Here is a 17,067-nt window from a genome sequence, read left to right as displayed (position 1 = left end):
GGGAGGGAGGGCTTAAACAAAGCCCTCCCTCCCTCCGACGTCAGCGCTGACGTCGGGAAGACTTCCGTTCGGCTCTGCTGCAGGCATGGCAGGTAAGGAGAGAGAGAGTACCAAGAGAGAGGGGCGGCCGCCCCGCCCCGGTTGCAGCACAGCCGGCCAGGTCCCCTTACTTTTGTGGCACTTCCCCGACCGACCGATAACAGCCCGGGTCCGACAATCCTCCCTGCCCTGTAGCCGCGAATCTAAATTACCTTCTTACAGCAGCTGTAAGAAGGTAATTTAGATTCGCGGTTAAGGGCAGGGAAGTTTGTCGGACCCGGACTGTTGTCGGTCGGTCGGGGAAGTGCCACAAAAGTAAGGGGACCTGGCTGGCTGTGCTGCACCCGGGGCGGTAGAGAAGGGGGGGGGGAAGGACTCTGAAAGCACTTGAAGACAGAGGAGGGAGAAGAACGCTGAAAGCACATGGGGGAATACAAAGGGGTGGAGAAGGAAGAAGGGGTCGTCTTATACGGCGAGTATAACACAAAACTCTATTTTTTAACTAAAAGTTGGGGGGTCGTCTTATACGCCCAGTCGTCCTATACGCCGGCAAATACGGTATATATATTCTGCTCCATTAAACTAAACATTTAATACAAGATAAGAAATCCCTCCCCCCTCACCCCACACTTTGTAATTACACCAATAAGAGAAAAATGAAATTTACTCATTACAATAATCTATTAATGGTCCCTAAACCTCCTGAAATTTATTAAAATTTCCTTTCTGTATGGCTAACATTCTTTCCATCTTGTATATATGACACAGAGAATTCCACCAGAAACTGTAATTTAATCTATTCCAATTTTTCCAATTAAATGTAATCTGTTGAATGGTGACTCCTGTCATAAATAATAGCTTATTATTTTTTGAAGAAATTTGATTTTTCTTCCTCATTGACATTCCAAATAATATATATCATGATAGAGCCACCGGATTTTCTAATAATTTATTTGGCTTCAAATCGATTTCCAAAAAGCCAAAATGAATGGACAATAGAATAATAGATGATCTAAAGTCCCTGCTTTGAGATTATAATGCAACATCTGTTAGACTTAGGGCTATCTAATTTTTGTAAACGAACAGGGGTCCAGAAAGCTCTATGTAAAAGAAAAAAACAAGTTTGTCTTATAGATGCCAACATTGTATATCTCATCCTCCAAGACCAAATTCGTGGCAATTGAGACGCAGTAATTTGATGCTTAATCTCAATGCTCCAAATGTCCCGAAGACCAGTTCTTGGTTTTTTATTCATAAATCCAGATATCAGTTTATACCACTGTGCAGCCTGATGTCCTGGAGGTGCTAAGGGATTGCTTCCTGGAACAAATGGTAAAAGAGCCGACAAGAGGCAACGCCACCTTGGACTTGGTCCTAAATGGCCTCACGGGACCGATAACAGAAGTGGAAGTCATGGTTCCACTGGGAACGAGTGATCACAATGTAATCAACTTTAAACTTGACATCGGGAAAGGGAAACATGCCAAAACCTTAACCACCACCTTGAACTTTAAAAAGGGTAAATACGATCGCATGAGAGCCATGGTAGAAAAACGACTCGAGAAGAAGGTGGACAAACTTGAAACGGTAGATCAGGCATGGTCCCTACTGAAAAATACTATCACAGAAGCACAAGATCTCTACATTCCGAGGATTTCCAAAGATCGGAGATCAAAGAACAAAAGAGAACCGGCATTGCTTACCAAACAGGTGAAAGAAGCCATAAAAGAAAAGGACTCTTTCAAAAAATGGAAATACATAAAGACAACCGAAGCCTGGAACAAACATAAAGATGATCAGAAGAAATGTCACAAGGCGGTGAGGGATGCAAAACAGGAATATGAGGAAAAAATAGCCCAGGAGGCCAAAAACTTCAAGCCCTTCTTTAGATACGTGAAAGGGAAAAAACCTGCAAAAGAGGCAGTGGGACCCTTGGACGACCAGGGAAGAAAAGGGTACATCAAGGAAGATAAACAAATCGCTGACAAACTAAATTCCTTCTTTGCGTCCGTCTTTACGAAGGAGGACACCTCAACAATACCTGAAGCGGAGAAAGTGTTTGCAGGAGAAATAGAAGACAGCCTCACCACAGTTGAAGTGGACTTAGACCAGATATACTATCAGATCGACAAACTTAAAAGTGACAAATCCCCTGGACCGGATGGAATTCACCCGAGAGTCTTAAAGGAATTGAAGGTTGAAATCGGAGAGTTATAGCAAAAACTTGCAAACCTGACAATCAGAACTGGACAGATACCGGACGACTGGAGGATAGCGAATGTCACCCCAATCTCAGAGGAAAAATGAGTCGCCACTCTAACCACAACCAATCTGGAATATTTTCAATGGGCTCTGGGAGGACCCAATACATACCTTGGCGCAAAATATAGGCTTGATAAAACCTATAAAAATTGGGAAAATTTACCCCTCCCTCAGTAATTGGCTTTTGTAAAGACACTAAAGCAATTCTAGCCATTTTCCCCAGACAAATTTTGTAAGAATACTATTTAACTTTTTGTAAAAAGACCCCTGAAAAACAACTGGTATCGTACCCGTTTGGTAACAAACCACAGACAAAATCATAATTTTTATCGTTTGGACTCTCCCCACCAAGATAAATGTAAAGGATTCCATTGCTCACACATTTCTGTTACCGTCTGTAATAAAGATTTCTCATTTACCTTCATTGTTTCTTCCAGCGTATTTTATCCAAATGCCTAAATACTTTATTCCTTCCTCTTTCCATAGAAAGAGAAATGAGTCAAACAAACCTTTTGTACAATGCACATTAAGTGGAAGAACTTCTGATTTACTCCAATTTATTTTATCCTGAAAATTTTTTATTAAGTTCAATTATTTTTTCCCCAATTCTTTATTCATTTTAAACAAACTTACAATAAGTGTAACAGCATTTATAGCATTTTAAACTCCAATACAACACTTAATATTCTGTTAAAACACCATTTCAGAATTTATCCCCCTCCTTCCTAATCAATTACATTTTTTAAATTAAGAAAACCTATATAAACCCATTCCTATATACCTTATTTAATATTCAAATCAGAAAACCCCTCTCCCCTACCCTGGATGTGCATTTTTAAGGGGAAATATAATATTCAATCATTACAATATTTTGTTAATGGCTTCCAAATCTCTTGAAATTTTCTTGTTTTAAATTCTTTATTCATTTTAAATCTTAAGTGTACAATAAAATATCCATTAAACTTTCAATATAACACTTGAAATTCTTAATCATATCATCTAGAACAAAATATACATCCCCACCCCAAACCTTCTTAAAGTAACTAAATTTCTTGAGTCATTTTAAAACAGACAATAAGTATACATAAATATATCCATTTTCTAAAATTCCCCTGCTGTGTGGCTATTGTCCTTTCCATTTTATAAATGTGACAGAGTTCCACCAGAAATTGTAATTAAGTCTCTCCCAGTTTTTCCAATTACTCGTAATCTGTTGTATGGCAACCCAGTCATAGTAAGTAGAAGCCTGTTATTCTTAGATGATATTTGGCTCTTAGCCCTCATTGACATGCCAAATAGTACAGTATTATAGGATAATGCCACTGGATTTTCTAACATACCATTTATTAAGTTAAAATATCAACATTAATGTAGATCTTATTACAAAAAAGGTTCCACAAATTTGCTGTAGAAGAAGGTGTTAATGGGCTTTATGTTCTCTTACAGATCACTCTACTAAAATATTTTCGTAACTATATGAGTGAGCACCTGCTGAAGGCTGGTGCCAACATTCCCCCTCGTGAGGGGGATGAATTAGCACGCCTTCCATTCCTCCGCACATGGTTCAGGACCAGAAGTGCCATCATCCTGCACCTCAGCAATGGCACTGTTCAGATTAACTTCTTCCAGGTAAGGAGTTTTATGGCTGATGGGAATAATGCTTCAGACACTAGATAATGATATTCTGAGAACTGAATGCCTAGAAATGTGTTGCGTCTAGATTAGGACTTGTAAGTTTTGACTGAAAGCTGCCATTAACTGCTGGGATTGGAGTTGGTCTCTGGGGGCTTGGAGTTGTTTCAATGTATGGCAGTGGTCTCAAACTCAAACCCTTTGCGGGGCCACATTTTGGATTGTAGGTACTTGGAGGGCCGCAGAAAAAAATAGTTAATGTCTTATTAAAGAAATGACAATTTTGCATGAGGTTAAACTCTTTATAGTTTATAAAACTTTCCTTTAACAGTTTTACCTTATGCAAAATTGTCATTTCTTTAATAAGACATTAACTATTTTTCTGCGGCCCTCCAAGTACTCTATTTTTTCTGCAGCACTCGCATTTAAAGTTTAATATCTTTTCTTTCTCAAAACTGGCACATTTCTATTACTAAATTGAAAATAAAATCATTTTCCTACCTTTGTTTGGTAATTTCATCAGTCTCTGGTTGCACTTTATTCTTCTGACTGTGCATCCAATATTTCTTCTTTTCTTTCAGCCTCCTGTATGCTTCCTCTCCTCCAGACCTCATTCCCTCCCCCAACTTTTTCTTTCTTTTTCTATGTCTGTCTTTCTCTGATTCATTGTCCCATTTTTTGCTTTGTTTCTGGCTCCTTGTCCCCCCCCCCCCTTCTTTCTTTTTTCCTTCTGGCTCCCTGCCCCCCCCTTCTTTCTTCCTTCCTTCCTGCCCTCCCCCATGCTACCGCCGCCGGGGAATAGGCTGCTGCTGCTGCCGCCATTGGGGACAGGCCGAGATCTCCACGGGGCCGACCAACTCTCGCTGCCCGACATCAATTCTAACATTGGAAAGGACGTTCCGGGCAGCCAGGCAGCGATTGGCTAGCCAGAACGTCCTCTCGACGTCAGAATTGAGGTCGGGCGGCGAGAGAAGCAGGGAGATCAAAGAGCATGGTGCCGGCCTGTTCCCCGATGGCAGCGGTGAGAAGGGAAGGGAAGCAGTTGGGCACCCCTGCTCTAGACGAGCCGCACTCTAGGAAGAACAGTGGAGGGTGACCAGCTGTGCGGACCGCCCCCCCCCCCCCCCCCCCCCCCCCCCCCTTGGTACGCCACTGGAGCAGCAGCGTGTCTGGCCGGCTCATTCCATTCAAAGCCACGGGTGGAGGCTCCTTGCGAGATCCGCACCTGCGTCTGAAGCCTCTCTGATGTTGTGATGTCAGAGAGGCTTCCGATGCAGGAGTGAATAGCGCAAGGAGCCGCCAACCCGCGGCTTTGAACCGAACGAACCGGCCAGACCCGCTGCTGCTCCAAAAGGAAGGGAATGATCCAGTCCAGACCGCGGGCCGCAAATAAAACTTGGAGAGCCACATGTGGCCCACGAGCCGCTTGTTTGAGACCGCTGGTGTATGGGAAGCTAGTCAGTTTTTCAGGATTGGCACAATGAATATGCTGGAGAATTTTACATAAATCTTACAATGCGGCATTTCTGAAAACATGACTGGCCAGTGTGTTTCCATGAACGGGGTTTGCTGAAAGCTGCTAGGTAGGAATTTGACTCCTGAAACATTTTGTTTTTCTTCTAGGACCACACTAAGATTATTCTATGCCCACTTATGGCTGCTATCACCTATATCGATGAGAAGCGGGATTTCCGCACATACAAGCTTAGCCTGATAGAAGAGCATGGCTGCTGCAAGGAACTGGCCAGTCGCCTGCGCTATGCCCGCACCATGGTGGAGAAACTTCTCAGCTCAAAATCTGGCTCTGCACGCATGAAGCCATCGGCATAACAGTGTGCCAGACTATGTTCTGCAGAGTGTGGTTATGCCCTTAAACTGGTGACAGAAGTCTGCCTTCTGTGAACACTAGGGCAAGGGCTGTTGCCATGGAGAGACAGGCCTTCATCATCTAATTGACTTCTAATGCTATTGTGTCATTCACTCACATCTGTACTTGAGGCTGTTTTTAACCCAATCACGAGTCGGGTGATCATGTACGTTATGTATACATGGCAGTGGTCTAGCTATTTGTTCTCCTACTGTCTTATCTAGTTGTATGTGATATTTTAAATGTTGCTGAGCAGGAGTAGATACTGAGATGCTGAGCAGATACTAAAATTCTTCTCAGATCATTTTGTATAACTACAGATTAAAGACTTTTTTTGCTAAGTAGTTGATCAGCTTCTGTAAACTGCTGCAACTTTTACCACATGGGAATGGGCTGACCATGTTCTGCCTAAAATGCATCACATACACTGAATTTAAGAAAGCGTGGGATCTCTGGGGAGAGGAGGAGAGAGTGGGTGGGCCATGTGGCCTTTATCTGCCGTCATGTTTCTATGTTCCTACATAGCTGAAGAGACGTCTCACCTCTACTGCAAGACAATGAAGGCAGAGTAATCTAAGCTAGCAGGATTGTTGAAAGTACCAGGTTTAACTTGAGTAAAAAGTTTTTAATGAAAAACAAGTCAAAAATGTAAGTGCAACTACAATGTTTGTTCATCGAGCTTCTAGCTTCAGCGTTCTCTCCATTTTTAAAGTGATCCAGCTCATTGAACCAGTTCAAACAGGCAAAATTTCAGATGAAATGATCCACTGTTTGTGTGATGAAATTTGCAGTAGCAAAATCCTGTTCCCAGTTTGGCTTACTGAGGAATTGTCATTTACATCTCCCTTCCACTTTTTCCTTTTAAGTGCAAGCATCAAATGTAACTAAGTAAAAGTAGCAAATGTTATCCTGTACTTTACAAGTAAAAGTGTCAAAACTTTGACTTAAGTACAGTAATAAACACTGAAAGCTAGTTTCCTTCCCTGGAACCAGTTGCTTAAAACTGCCCTTCACTTGAACTAGTGTGGGAACAATTCCTCTAAGATCTCTGGTCTCGCCTCCTCCAAGGACAAGCTGGATCTAGTATTCTAACTGATGCCGCCCCCACTTCAGAGGTGCTCATCAGCATTCTATAAAGGGTGTTCTTCAAGGGGGAGGGGTTGTAATGGAATTGATATATTGCCTTCCTGTGATATGAACAAAATAGTGTACATGTTATTTACAGGCCTGTAGCTATTATATTAGACTGCCTGTTCCCTTGTGATCTCTTGCACGTGTGGTAGGATGTTTTCTAAAGCAGGGTTGTCCAGTCAAGTTTTTAGAATTTCCCCAATAAGTTTGCATGAGGTCTATTTACATGCACTGTATCCATTATATGCAAATAGAGCTCATATATATTCATTTGGGAAATCCAGAAAACCTGACCTGGAAAAAGCCAAGGTTGGATGCTCCTGTTCTAAAGTTTCTAGAAATAGGGAGGAGTAGCCTAGTGGCCTCAAGCACTTTAAGGCTGTGGGTTCAAATCCATTGCCCCAGGTTTGTTAGGTAGATTGTGAGCCTGCCAGGACAGATAGGGGAAAAAAGGTTGGAGTATCTGAATATAAAGAATGCTTAAGACAACCTGGTATATAAATAACTAATAAACTTGGAAGATGGGGGAGTGTCTCGGCATTGGGGTTCTGGTGGTAAGCATCCTGCAGCCCTTGGAGAGCATCTTCTGTAGGTGAGTAACTGCTTTATCTGACTGTGGATACTGACCTGAAAAGGAGAAATTAGTCTTCCAGACTGGCACAGATGGATGGATTTATGCTCCTCTGCTAGCAGCTGGAGACTGAGAACACACTGAATTTTAGCAGTCATACAAGTGGGCTGTGCAGTATGATGAATAGTCAAACAGGAACTTTAGCAAAATATATCAACTGGAAGAATAGGACCTCCAATCTAAGGAATTTTTTTTTTTTTTTTTTTTTTTACGCAACCATTGGAGGAGGATGGAACAGGTAACTAAAACGGTCCCCACAGTTTGCCAGCTAAACCAGACGAAACAGATGCTGCTGCTCCACAACCGCTTACGCTCCCAAGAAAAAGGAAGGTGCAAAAAAAATCGCCATTTAGCATTCCTGAGAAAAAAAACCCCAACTGCATAATCAAGAGCAAAACACTGGGGAAGGTTCTGTGCCAATCTGGAGGGACTAAAACAAGCATGTCAAACACAAGCCAAATGAGCAAGGTTTAAGTTTGTGGACTGCAAAAATGTAATTTTTCATAGAAACTTGGATTTATTTTGAAAAGTACAGTATAAAACGAGAACAATAAAATTAATGTTTTCTTCCTGACATTTGGCATCTCTTCTCTGCTATTTTTTCTATTTCGGGAAAAATCTTTGTCCACAGTGATTACTTTTAAAACTGACCCAAGGTGAATGTCGATAATTCTGGATCTGATACTTATTTCCTTTCATAAGTGTAAATAACTAAGAACATAAGAACTGCTGCTGCTGGGTCAGACCAGTGGTCCATCGTGCAGTCTGCTCACGCAGCGGCCCTCTGATCAAAGACCAGCGCCATGAGACTAGCCCTACCTGCGTACATTCTGGTTCAGCAGAAACTTGAGCTTGGTCTTGAATCCCTGGAGAGTGTTTTCCCCTATGACAGACTCCGGAAGAGCGTTCATTTTCTACCACTCTCTGGGTGAAGAAGAACTTCCTCACGTTCGTATGGAATCTATCCTCTTTCAATTTTAGAGAGTGCCTTCTTGTTCTCCCTACCTTGGAGAGAGTGAGCAACCTGTACTTTTCCACCAAGTCTATTCCCTTCAGTGCCTTGAATGTTTCTATCATGTCCCCTCAATCTTCTCTGTTCGAGGGAGAAAAGGCCGAGTTTCTCTAATCTTTCACTGTATGGCAACTCCTCCAGCCCCGTAAACATCTTAGTCGCTCTTCTCTGACCCCTTTTGAGTAGTACCATGTCCTTCTTCATGTACGGCTACCAGTGCTGGACACAGTACTCCAGGTGAGGGTGCACCAGGCCTGGTACAGCGGCATGATAACCTTCTCCGATCTGTTCGTGATCCCCTTCTTTATAATTCCTAGCATTATCCCAGGACAAGCAGGCAGGTATTCTCACTAATGGGTGACGTGATCCAACGGAGCCCTGATGCGGACGCCTCACAAGCAGACTTGCTTGAAGAAACTCGAAGTTTCGAGTCGCCTGCACCGCTCATGCGCGAGTGCCTTCCTGCCCAGCACAGGGCGTGTCTCCTCAGTTCTTACATTTCCGCAGAGCTGAGAAGTCCGTCTTCAAATCTGCGTGAAGTGGATTTCACTTGTGCCTTCTTTAGTCCGCGGTTTTGTTTTGTTTTTTTCTCAGAATCGCTGATTTTCGTAGTGTTTTTTCTTGTTTTTCAAAAAAAAAAAAAATTATCCCAGGACAAGCAGGCAGGTATTCTCACTAGTGGGTGATGTCATCTGACAGAGCCCCGATACGGACGTCTCACAAGCATGTCTTGCTTGAAGAAACTCAGAAGTTTCGAGATGCCCGTACCGCGCATGCGCCATTGCCTTCCCGCCCGATGGTCCGGGCATGTCTCCTCAGTTCTTTTTCTTCCGCGGAGCTGAGAAGTTTACTTCATTTCTGCGCCCATTGAATTCGATTTTTTGCCTTCTGCATCGCCACGGGTTGAGTTCCTTTTACTCTTGCCGTGTGTTGTTTCTTTCTTTGATTTCTTTTTTCAAAAAAAAAAAAAAAAATTTTCTTCCGACACCGGGTCGGCCGCGTGGCTTAGGCCCCGCGCCTTCGACCTTGCGGCAGAGCTTTTCCGGCCTATGTCCCGGCCGATAACAGGTTTTAAAAAGTGTAGCAAGTGCCAGCGTGCGATTTCGCTCACGGACCCGCATCGACGCTGCCTCCAGTGTCTGGGTCCAGATCACTTTCCAAAATCGTGCCAGCCTTGCTCCACTCTGACAGCGCGAGCGTTTAAGCGTCGCTTTCTTCTGTGGGAGTCCATGTTCAAGATGGAAGCTGCGTTGGATCCTTCAGCTTCGACATCGACTGGTGCTTTGACTCCATCTGTGAAGCCCTCGGCCTCCCCGGCTGTTTCGAGTCTTCTGAAACTGGCATCGTTCACGCCAGTTTCGGCCTCGGCGCCGGTGCCTTCCTCCGTCTCCTCGGACCAGGTACCGACCCCTACTGTTCCACCGGTGGTGCTCAAAGTGCCGAAGGCTGGCAAGCAAAAGCACTCGGCACCGAAGGAGCGTGGAGACCGTGCGGAAGGCCCCCCTTTTGGTGCGAATCCCTCCATATCGGCTTTGTTGCGGTCCCTTCTGGAGGCTCAGTTTGTGGAACTCATGACCACCATGTATCCTCTCCTCGAGCAGAACGACTGGTTATGCACTCTGGATCTCAAGGAGGCCTACACTCACATTCCCATCCATCCAACCTCCCATCCGTACCTCATATTTCGGGTGGGAAATCTTCATTTTCAATACAGAGTGCTCCCTTTCGGCCTGGCCTCTTCGCCCAGAGTCTTCACCAAGTGTCTGATGGTGGTGGCCGCTGCGCTCAGGAAACATGGTCTGCAGGTGTTTCCATACCTGGATGACTGGCTCATCAAGGATTCCACGTCTCAGGGAGTCGTCTTAGCGACCCAACGCACTATTTGGTTCCTGCGGAGTCTGGGGTTCAAAATCAACTTTCCGAAATCCCATCTCCAACCTTCTCAGACTCTTCCATTGATTGGAGCTGTTCTGGATACTGTCCAACTCAGAGCGCTCCTTCCTCCTCAACGTCTGGAAGTTCTCTGTCTTTGTCAGTCGATCTCTCGCCCGTCCATTTCGGCGAGACACATGATGGTTCTTCTGGGTCACATGGCTTCTACAGTGCACGTGACTCCTTTTGCCAGACTTCACCTCAGAATTCCTCAGTGGACCCTGGCATCTCAATGGACGCAGGTTTCTGACCCTCTGACTCGACACATCCAGGTCACACCTGCACTGACACCGTTTCTGTGCTGGTGGATGCTCTCTTCCAATCTATCCAGAGGCTTTTTTTTTCACACGCCCCCTCATCAGAAGGTTCTCATGACTGATTCTTCAGCTTGAGCTTGGGGGGGCTCATCTAGATGATCAAGGTCATGGTCAATGGTACTCAAGGCTATTGGACCAGTGTGGATCGTCAGTGTCATATCAATCTACTAGAACTCAGGGCGATTTTCAATGCTCTCAATGCTTTTCAGCATGTGCTTCACGACCGTGTAGTCCTCATTCGCACGGACAATCAAGTCGCCATGTATTATGTCAACAAGCAGGGAGGCAAGGGATCTGCCTCCCTCTGTCAGGAAGATCTGAAAGTATGGGATTGGGCAATTCGCCACAACGCCTTCCTCAAAGCTGTCTACATTCAGGGGGCAGAAAATGCCTTGGCGGACAACTTGAGTCGTCTTCTACAGCCTCATGAATGGACCCTCCATTCCACGCCCCTTCATCACATCTCTCAGTGGGGAACACCTCAGATCTCTTTGCAGCCCCCCAAAACTTCAAGCTGCCTCAGTTCTGCTCCAGGATCTACACTCCTCATTGCCTCGAGGCAGATGCTCTTCTTCTGGACTGGACGAATCTCTTTCTATATGCGTTTCCTCCATTTCCTCTCATTCAAAAGATGCTGGTCAAGCTGAAGTCCGACCACACCACCATGATTCTGGTTGCACCTCGGTGGCCCATCCAACCCTGGTACTCCCTTCTACTTCAACTCAGCAGCAGGGAGCCCTACCTTCTACCAGTATTTCCCTCTCTGCTTACGCAGCATCAGGGATCTCTGCTTCATCCCAACCTGCAGTCTCTACACCTGACAGCTTGGTTCCTCTCAACATAGCTCCTCTACAGTTTTCTCAATCTGTGAGGGATGTTTTGGAAGCTTCATGGAAGCCTACTACTAGACAATGCTTTCACCAAAAATGGACTAGATTCTCTACTTGGTGTTTTTCTCATCACAAGGAGCCTCAAGTTTTTCTCCTTCTGTTTTGGACTATCTGTTGCACCTTTCACAGTCTGGTCTCAAGTCTACATCGATCCGGGTCCATCTTAGTGCAATTGCTGCTTTCCATCAGCCTATTGAAGGGAAACTTGTCTCTGCTCATCCAGTGGTTTCCAGATTCATGAAAGGACTTTTCAATGTCAATCCTCTCAAACAGCCTCCGGTGGTTTGGGACCTCAATATTGTTCTTGCTTAGCTGATGAAACCTCCATTTGAGCCAATGGACAAGGCTCATCTGAAGTATCTCACTTGGAAAGTGGTGTTTCTCATTGGCCTCACTTCTGCTTGGCGAGTCAGTGAGCTTCAAGCGTTGGTTGAGGATCCACCTTTTACAGTGTTCCATCATGACAAGGTGGTTCTTCACACTCATCCGAAATTCCTTCCAAAAGTAGTCTCAGAGTTTCATCTCAACCAGTCTATTGTATTTCCAGTGTCTTTTCCAAAGCCTCATTCTCATCCTGGAGAATCAGCTCTACATACTCTGGACTGTAAACGTGCTTTGGCATTCTACTTGGAATGCACCAAACCGCACAGAACTGTTCCTCAACTTTTTGTCTCCTTTGATCCGAACAAGTTGGGACGTCCTATCTCTAAGCGTATCATCTCCAATTGGATGGAGGCTTGTATCTCATTCTGCTATGCCCAGGCTCGATTTTCTCTTCATAGTAAAGTCACAGCCCATGAGGTCAGAGCAATGGCAGCTTCTGTGGCTTTCCTCAGATCTACACCTATTGAGGAAATTTGTAAAGCTGCTACTTGGTCCTCGGTTCATACCTTCACTTCTCATTACTGCCTGGATACTTTCTCCAGACGGGATGGACAGTTTGGCCAAACAGTATTGCAAAATTTATTCTCCTAAATTGCCAACTCTCCCACCTCCCACTTTGGTTAGCTTGGAGGTCACCCATTAGTGAGAATTCCTGCCTGCTTGTCCTGGGATAAAGCACAGTTACTTACCGTAACAGGTGTTAGCCAGGGACAGCAGGCAGCTATTCTAACGTCCCACCCTCCTCCCCGGGTTGGCTTCTCTGCTAGCTATCTGAATTGAGGAGACGCACCCTGCTGGGCAGGAAGGCACTTGCGCATGCGCGGTGTGGGCGACTCAAAACTTCGAGTTTCTTCAAGCAAATCTGCTTGTGAGGCGTCTGCATCGGGGCTCCGTTGGATCACGTTGCCCATTAGTGAGAATAGCTGCCTGCTGTCCATGGATAACACCTGTTATGGTAAGTAACTGTGCTTTCTGTTCGCCCTTTTCGCTGCTGCAGCACATTACGCAGACAGTTTCATTGATTTGTCGATCAGAACTCCCAGGTCCCTTTCCTGGGAGGTCTCTCCAAGTACCGCCCTGGACATCCTGTATTCATGCATGAGATTTTTGTTTCCGACATGCATCACTTTACACTTATCGATGTTGAACCTCATCTGCCATGTCGATGCCCATTCCTCGAGCCTGATTATGTTATGTTGCAGATTAGAGAATGACACGGTGGCGGTTTACCCGCGGCCACTGCATTTTAGCCGCGGGTCACCCGCCGAAAACGGGGAAGAAAACTAGCAGTCGCTGCGGCGATGGGGACAAGGCCATTCACCGCCCGCGGGGCGGTGAATGGTCTTGTCCCCGCAGTGAGGCATGAAGGATCGCGCGGTCCCCGCAGCTCACACCCGCCTGCCCAATCGATTCTAGTGTTTAGCCAGCTCTCTCCCTTCTCCTCACCTTAGTTTGTAGATTTTCTTTTTCGGCGACCCGCACGCTATCAGAGAGCTGCGCACGCGCGGCTGCTCAGTGTTCAATCTTCTGCTCTGACGCAACCGGAAACAGGAAGTTGCAGCAGAGAAGATTGAACACTGAGCAGCCGCGCGTGCGGGTCACCGAAAAAGAAAACCTATAAACTAAGGTGAGGAGAAGGGAGAGAGCTGGCTAAACACTAGGATCGATTGGGCAGGCAGGTAGTGGCTGCGGGGACCGTGCGATCGCTAGTGTTCCCGGCTCAAATTGGAAGGAGGGAGTGAAAGGGAAAAGGATTCTGGGCCAAGGGGATGAAAACGGAAGAAAAATCCACAGCAGGAAAGAAAGGGAAGGACAGGCAGGTGAGCCAGATGCTAGAAGTAGGGGGGGGGGAAGAAAGAGGGGAAAAAGCTAGATGGGGTTGAAAAGAAGAGACACACTGGTATGGAAGAGGAAGATAGGGGAAATCTGGACACAGGAAGTTAACAGAAAGAGGGGAAATTATGTGCATGGGGCATAGGGACAGAGACATAAAGGGGACATGCCATGGGGATGGTATATGGACACAGGGGGGGGAGGAGCAATGGCAGATACATAGGGGAGATATTAGAAATGGGGAAAATAGCACAGAAGCGAGATGGTTTGTGGGGATGGGACAGGGACCGAGCTCGCAGGCTCCAGTGGCTTGCACAAATTACATTGTAACGTGCCATGAAAATAAGAGGGAGGAAGGTAGATAGATAGGCCACGCGAGAGGAGCTGAAGGGTGGTAGAAAGGAACAGATGGTAAAGGAGGGAGGGAAGGGTGGTGGTGGAAAGGAATAGGACAGACATTGAAGGAGGGTGGAGAGGAACAGACCCTGAAGGGAAATGTGGAAGACAGAATGGGAAGAAGACAGATGCCAGACTATGGGGGAGCGGAGGGAAGAAGATGGGTGCTAGACCAATTGGGGGGGGGAGTGAAGGGAGAGGCACAGTAACAGCAAATGGAAGACGCAGAGAGAAGACACACAGTGGATGGAAGGAATTGAATGAGAAGATGTGGAAAGCAGAAACCAGACAACAAAGGTAGAAAAAAAAATTATATTTATTTATTTATTTTTTGCTTTAGGATAAAATAGTATATTAGTTGTGTTGATAAAAATTTATAAACAAAGCCCTGCCAGCTGAACATCTCTTTCTCTAGTTCAGCAGCAGGAACTTTGATTTATAAGAAAGGAATAAGCTAAATATTACAGTACTAAGGCTTATATGGATGCAGCGGGGACGGTGACGGGGCGGTGAATAGGATGGCAGTGGCGGTGACGGGGCGGTGAAAGGGATGGCGGTGAAGGGAAGGGCGGTGCAGAGGATGGTGGGCCGGTGACGGGGACAGATTTTTTTCCCCGTGTCATTCTCTATTGCAGATCTTCGCAATCCCCCTGCGTCTTCACTACTCTGACTAACTTTGTATCGTTCGCAAATTTAATCATCTCACTCATCGTACCTATATCCAGATTGTTTATAAAGATGTTGAAGAGCAAGTGTCCAAGCCCTGTGGCACCCCACTGGTGCTCCGAGTATTGTCCATTTACCACCCACTCTCTGTTTCATATGCTTCTGCCAGTTTTTAATTCACATGAGTATTTCACCCTCTATTCCATAGCTTGCAATTTTCTGAAGTCGTTCATGCGGATTGTTGTCAATTGCCTTCTGAAAATCCAGATATATAATGTCAACCGGGTCGCCCTTGTCTATCTGCCTGTTTATTCCCCTGAAGAAGTGCAGCAAGTTCTTCAAACAAGATCTGCCTTTGCTGAAACCGTGCTGGCTGCTCACACCAAGAAGTATTTTTGAGTATTTTCAAGCCTGGTTGGCAAAATTTGTAAAGTTCAAGCAAACCAACTTCACTGTATTTTTGTCTTCAAATCTGAATTGCACTTGATCTCAATTACTTCCATTTGCATATGAATAGGTACTGATTCTATATTTATTGAGAAAATTGAAAGAAAATTGAAGGAAAGAAAGAACTTGTTTTCAAAAAGATTTAAAATCTGCAAATCAAACTTAGTTCTAAGGCTTAAAAATTTTTTCTACATATTTTTGATAACTGCGATTTCACCTAAACTTGATTTGTGTATGTTGCATGTTGGAAAGTGCATGAAATCTTCATTTTTCAGCTGCTTTTCCCAAGAACTAGCTTACATTGGAATGCTTTAACTTGATCACACATGTTTGTAATCTGATTTTTTTCCCAATCATGTAATTTTCCAAGTAATCTCGCAACCATATATTCCCTATCTTATAATTTTCCAAGCAAACTCTCAACCATGTAATTAGCACTGTTTCCTGAAAAGAATTGGGGAAGAGAGAGTGGGGAGAAGATGCTGGCAGGGAAGAAGACAGAGATGCCAGACAATGGGGGAGCGGAGGGAAGAAGATGGGTGCCAGACCAATTTGGAAGGGGGGGAGAAAGGGAGAGGTACAGTAACAGAGCAAATGGAAGACGCAGAAGGAAGAGAGACAGTGGATGGAAGGAATTGAATGAGAACATGAGGAAAGCAGAAACCAGGCAACAAAGGTAGGAAAAGAATTCTATTTCTTTTTTTTTTATTTTTTTTTTTTTGCTTCAGGATAAAATAGTATATTAGTTGTGTTGATAAAAATCTATAAACATTAGAGGCTCTGGTAGAAACCCGTTTACAAAGCATGTATTCTTCCCAATTAATATTTCCAAATTAATAAAGTCTTTTTGCTTATTTGTAAATGGGTTTCTACCAGAGCCTTTAAACCTTTCCGATGAGTCCATCGAGGCGGCGACGGAGAAGCTGTCCAAACATGAAAAGTTTTTTCAATCTATTCTCCGCCAGAAGCCCAAGCCTGCTATTGCTCGTCCGTCTCGCCCGCCTATGATCTATCAGAGGCGCTATCCGCCGAATTAGGCACCCACCATCCATTCGCCTGTGAAGAGGCAGCACCAGCAGAAGCCCCGACAAAAGCCTCAACCTTTTGCTGTCCCCAAGGCTCCCCAGCCTTTTTGACTGTCTCGTAGGGAGCAAAACTTCCATCGTTCTGCCCTCCCTGTTTTTTCCCATCGGAGGTCATCTCTATCACTTTTACCATCGATGGACAACTATTACCACCGACCTCTGGGTCCTTTCCATTGTAAGAGAGGGATACTCTCTTCAGTTCCATCAAGTTCCTCTGGAACAGCCTCCAAGAGAGTATCCTTCCAACTTAACCCAGACCGCCCTTCTTCAGAAAGCTCAGGCTTTGCTCCGGCTTCGTGCCGTCGAGCCAGTCCCTGTGGACCAACAGAACAAGGGTTTTTACTCCCGGTACTTGTTCCGAAGAAGATGGGTGCTCAACAAGTTTCTGGTCAGGGAGAAGTTTCGCATGTTGACCCTGGCTTCTCTCTATCCCCTCCTCGAGCAGAATGACTGGTTATACTCTCTGGATCTCAAGGAGGCCTACACTCATATTCCCATCCATCCGGCCTCCCGTCAATACCTCAGATTTCGGGTGGGACATCT

The 17,067-nt window shown here is 45.1% G+C and overlaps 1 protein-coding gene across 1 annotated transcript in view; it reads left to right on the top strand.

Annotated features, from left to right (window-relative positions):
- The window catches only part of PLK1 (polo like kinase 1), a 111,399-nt gene extending 105,255 nt beyond the window's left edge, over positions 1-6,144 (top strand). Inside the window, exons 9-10 of the mRNA XM_033914859.1 lie at positions 3,748-3,930; positions 5,557-6,144. Coding sequence (XP_033770750.1) covers positions 3,748-3,930; positions 5,557-5,763 — 390 coding nt within the window. The 3' untranslated portion in view covers positions 5,764-6,144. The remainder of the gene's footprint in view (positions 1-3,747; positions 3,931-5,556) is intronic.
- The last annotated feature ends 10,923 nt before the right edge of the window (positions 6,145-17,067 follow it).

Source organism: Geotrypetes seraphini, chromosome 11, assembly GCF_902459505.1.
Source record: "Geotrypetes seraphini chromosome 11, aGeoSer1.1, whole genome shotgun sequence".
NCBI lineage: Eukaryota > Metazoa > Chordata > Amphibia > Gymnophiona > Dermophiidae > Geotrypetes > Geotrypetes seraphini.
The sequence above is the reverse complement of the archived record's forward strand: the minus strand, read 5'-3'. Positions and strand labels throughout refer to the sequence as shown.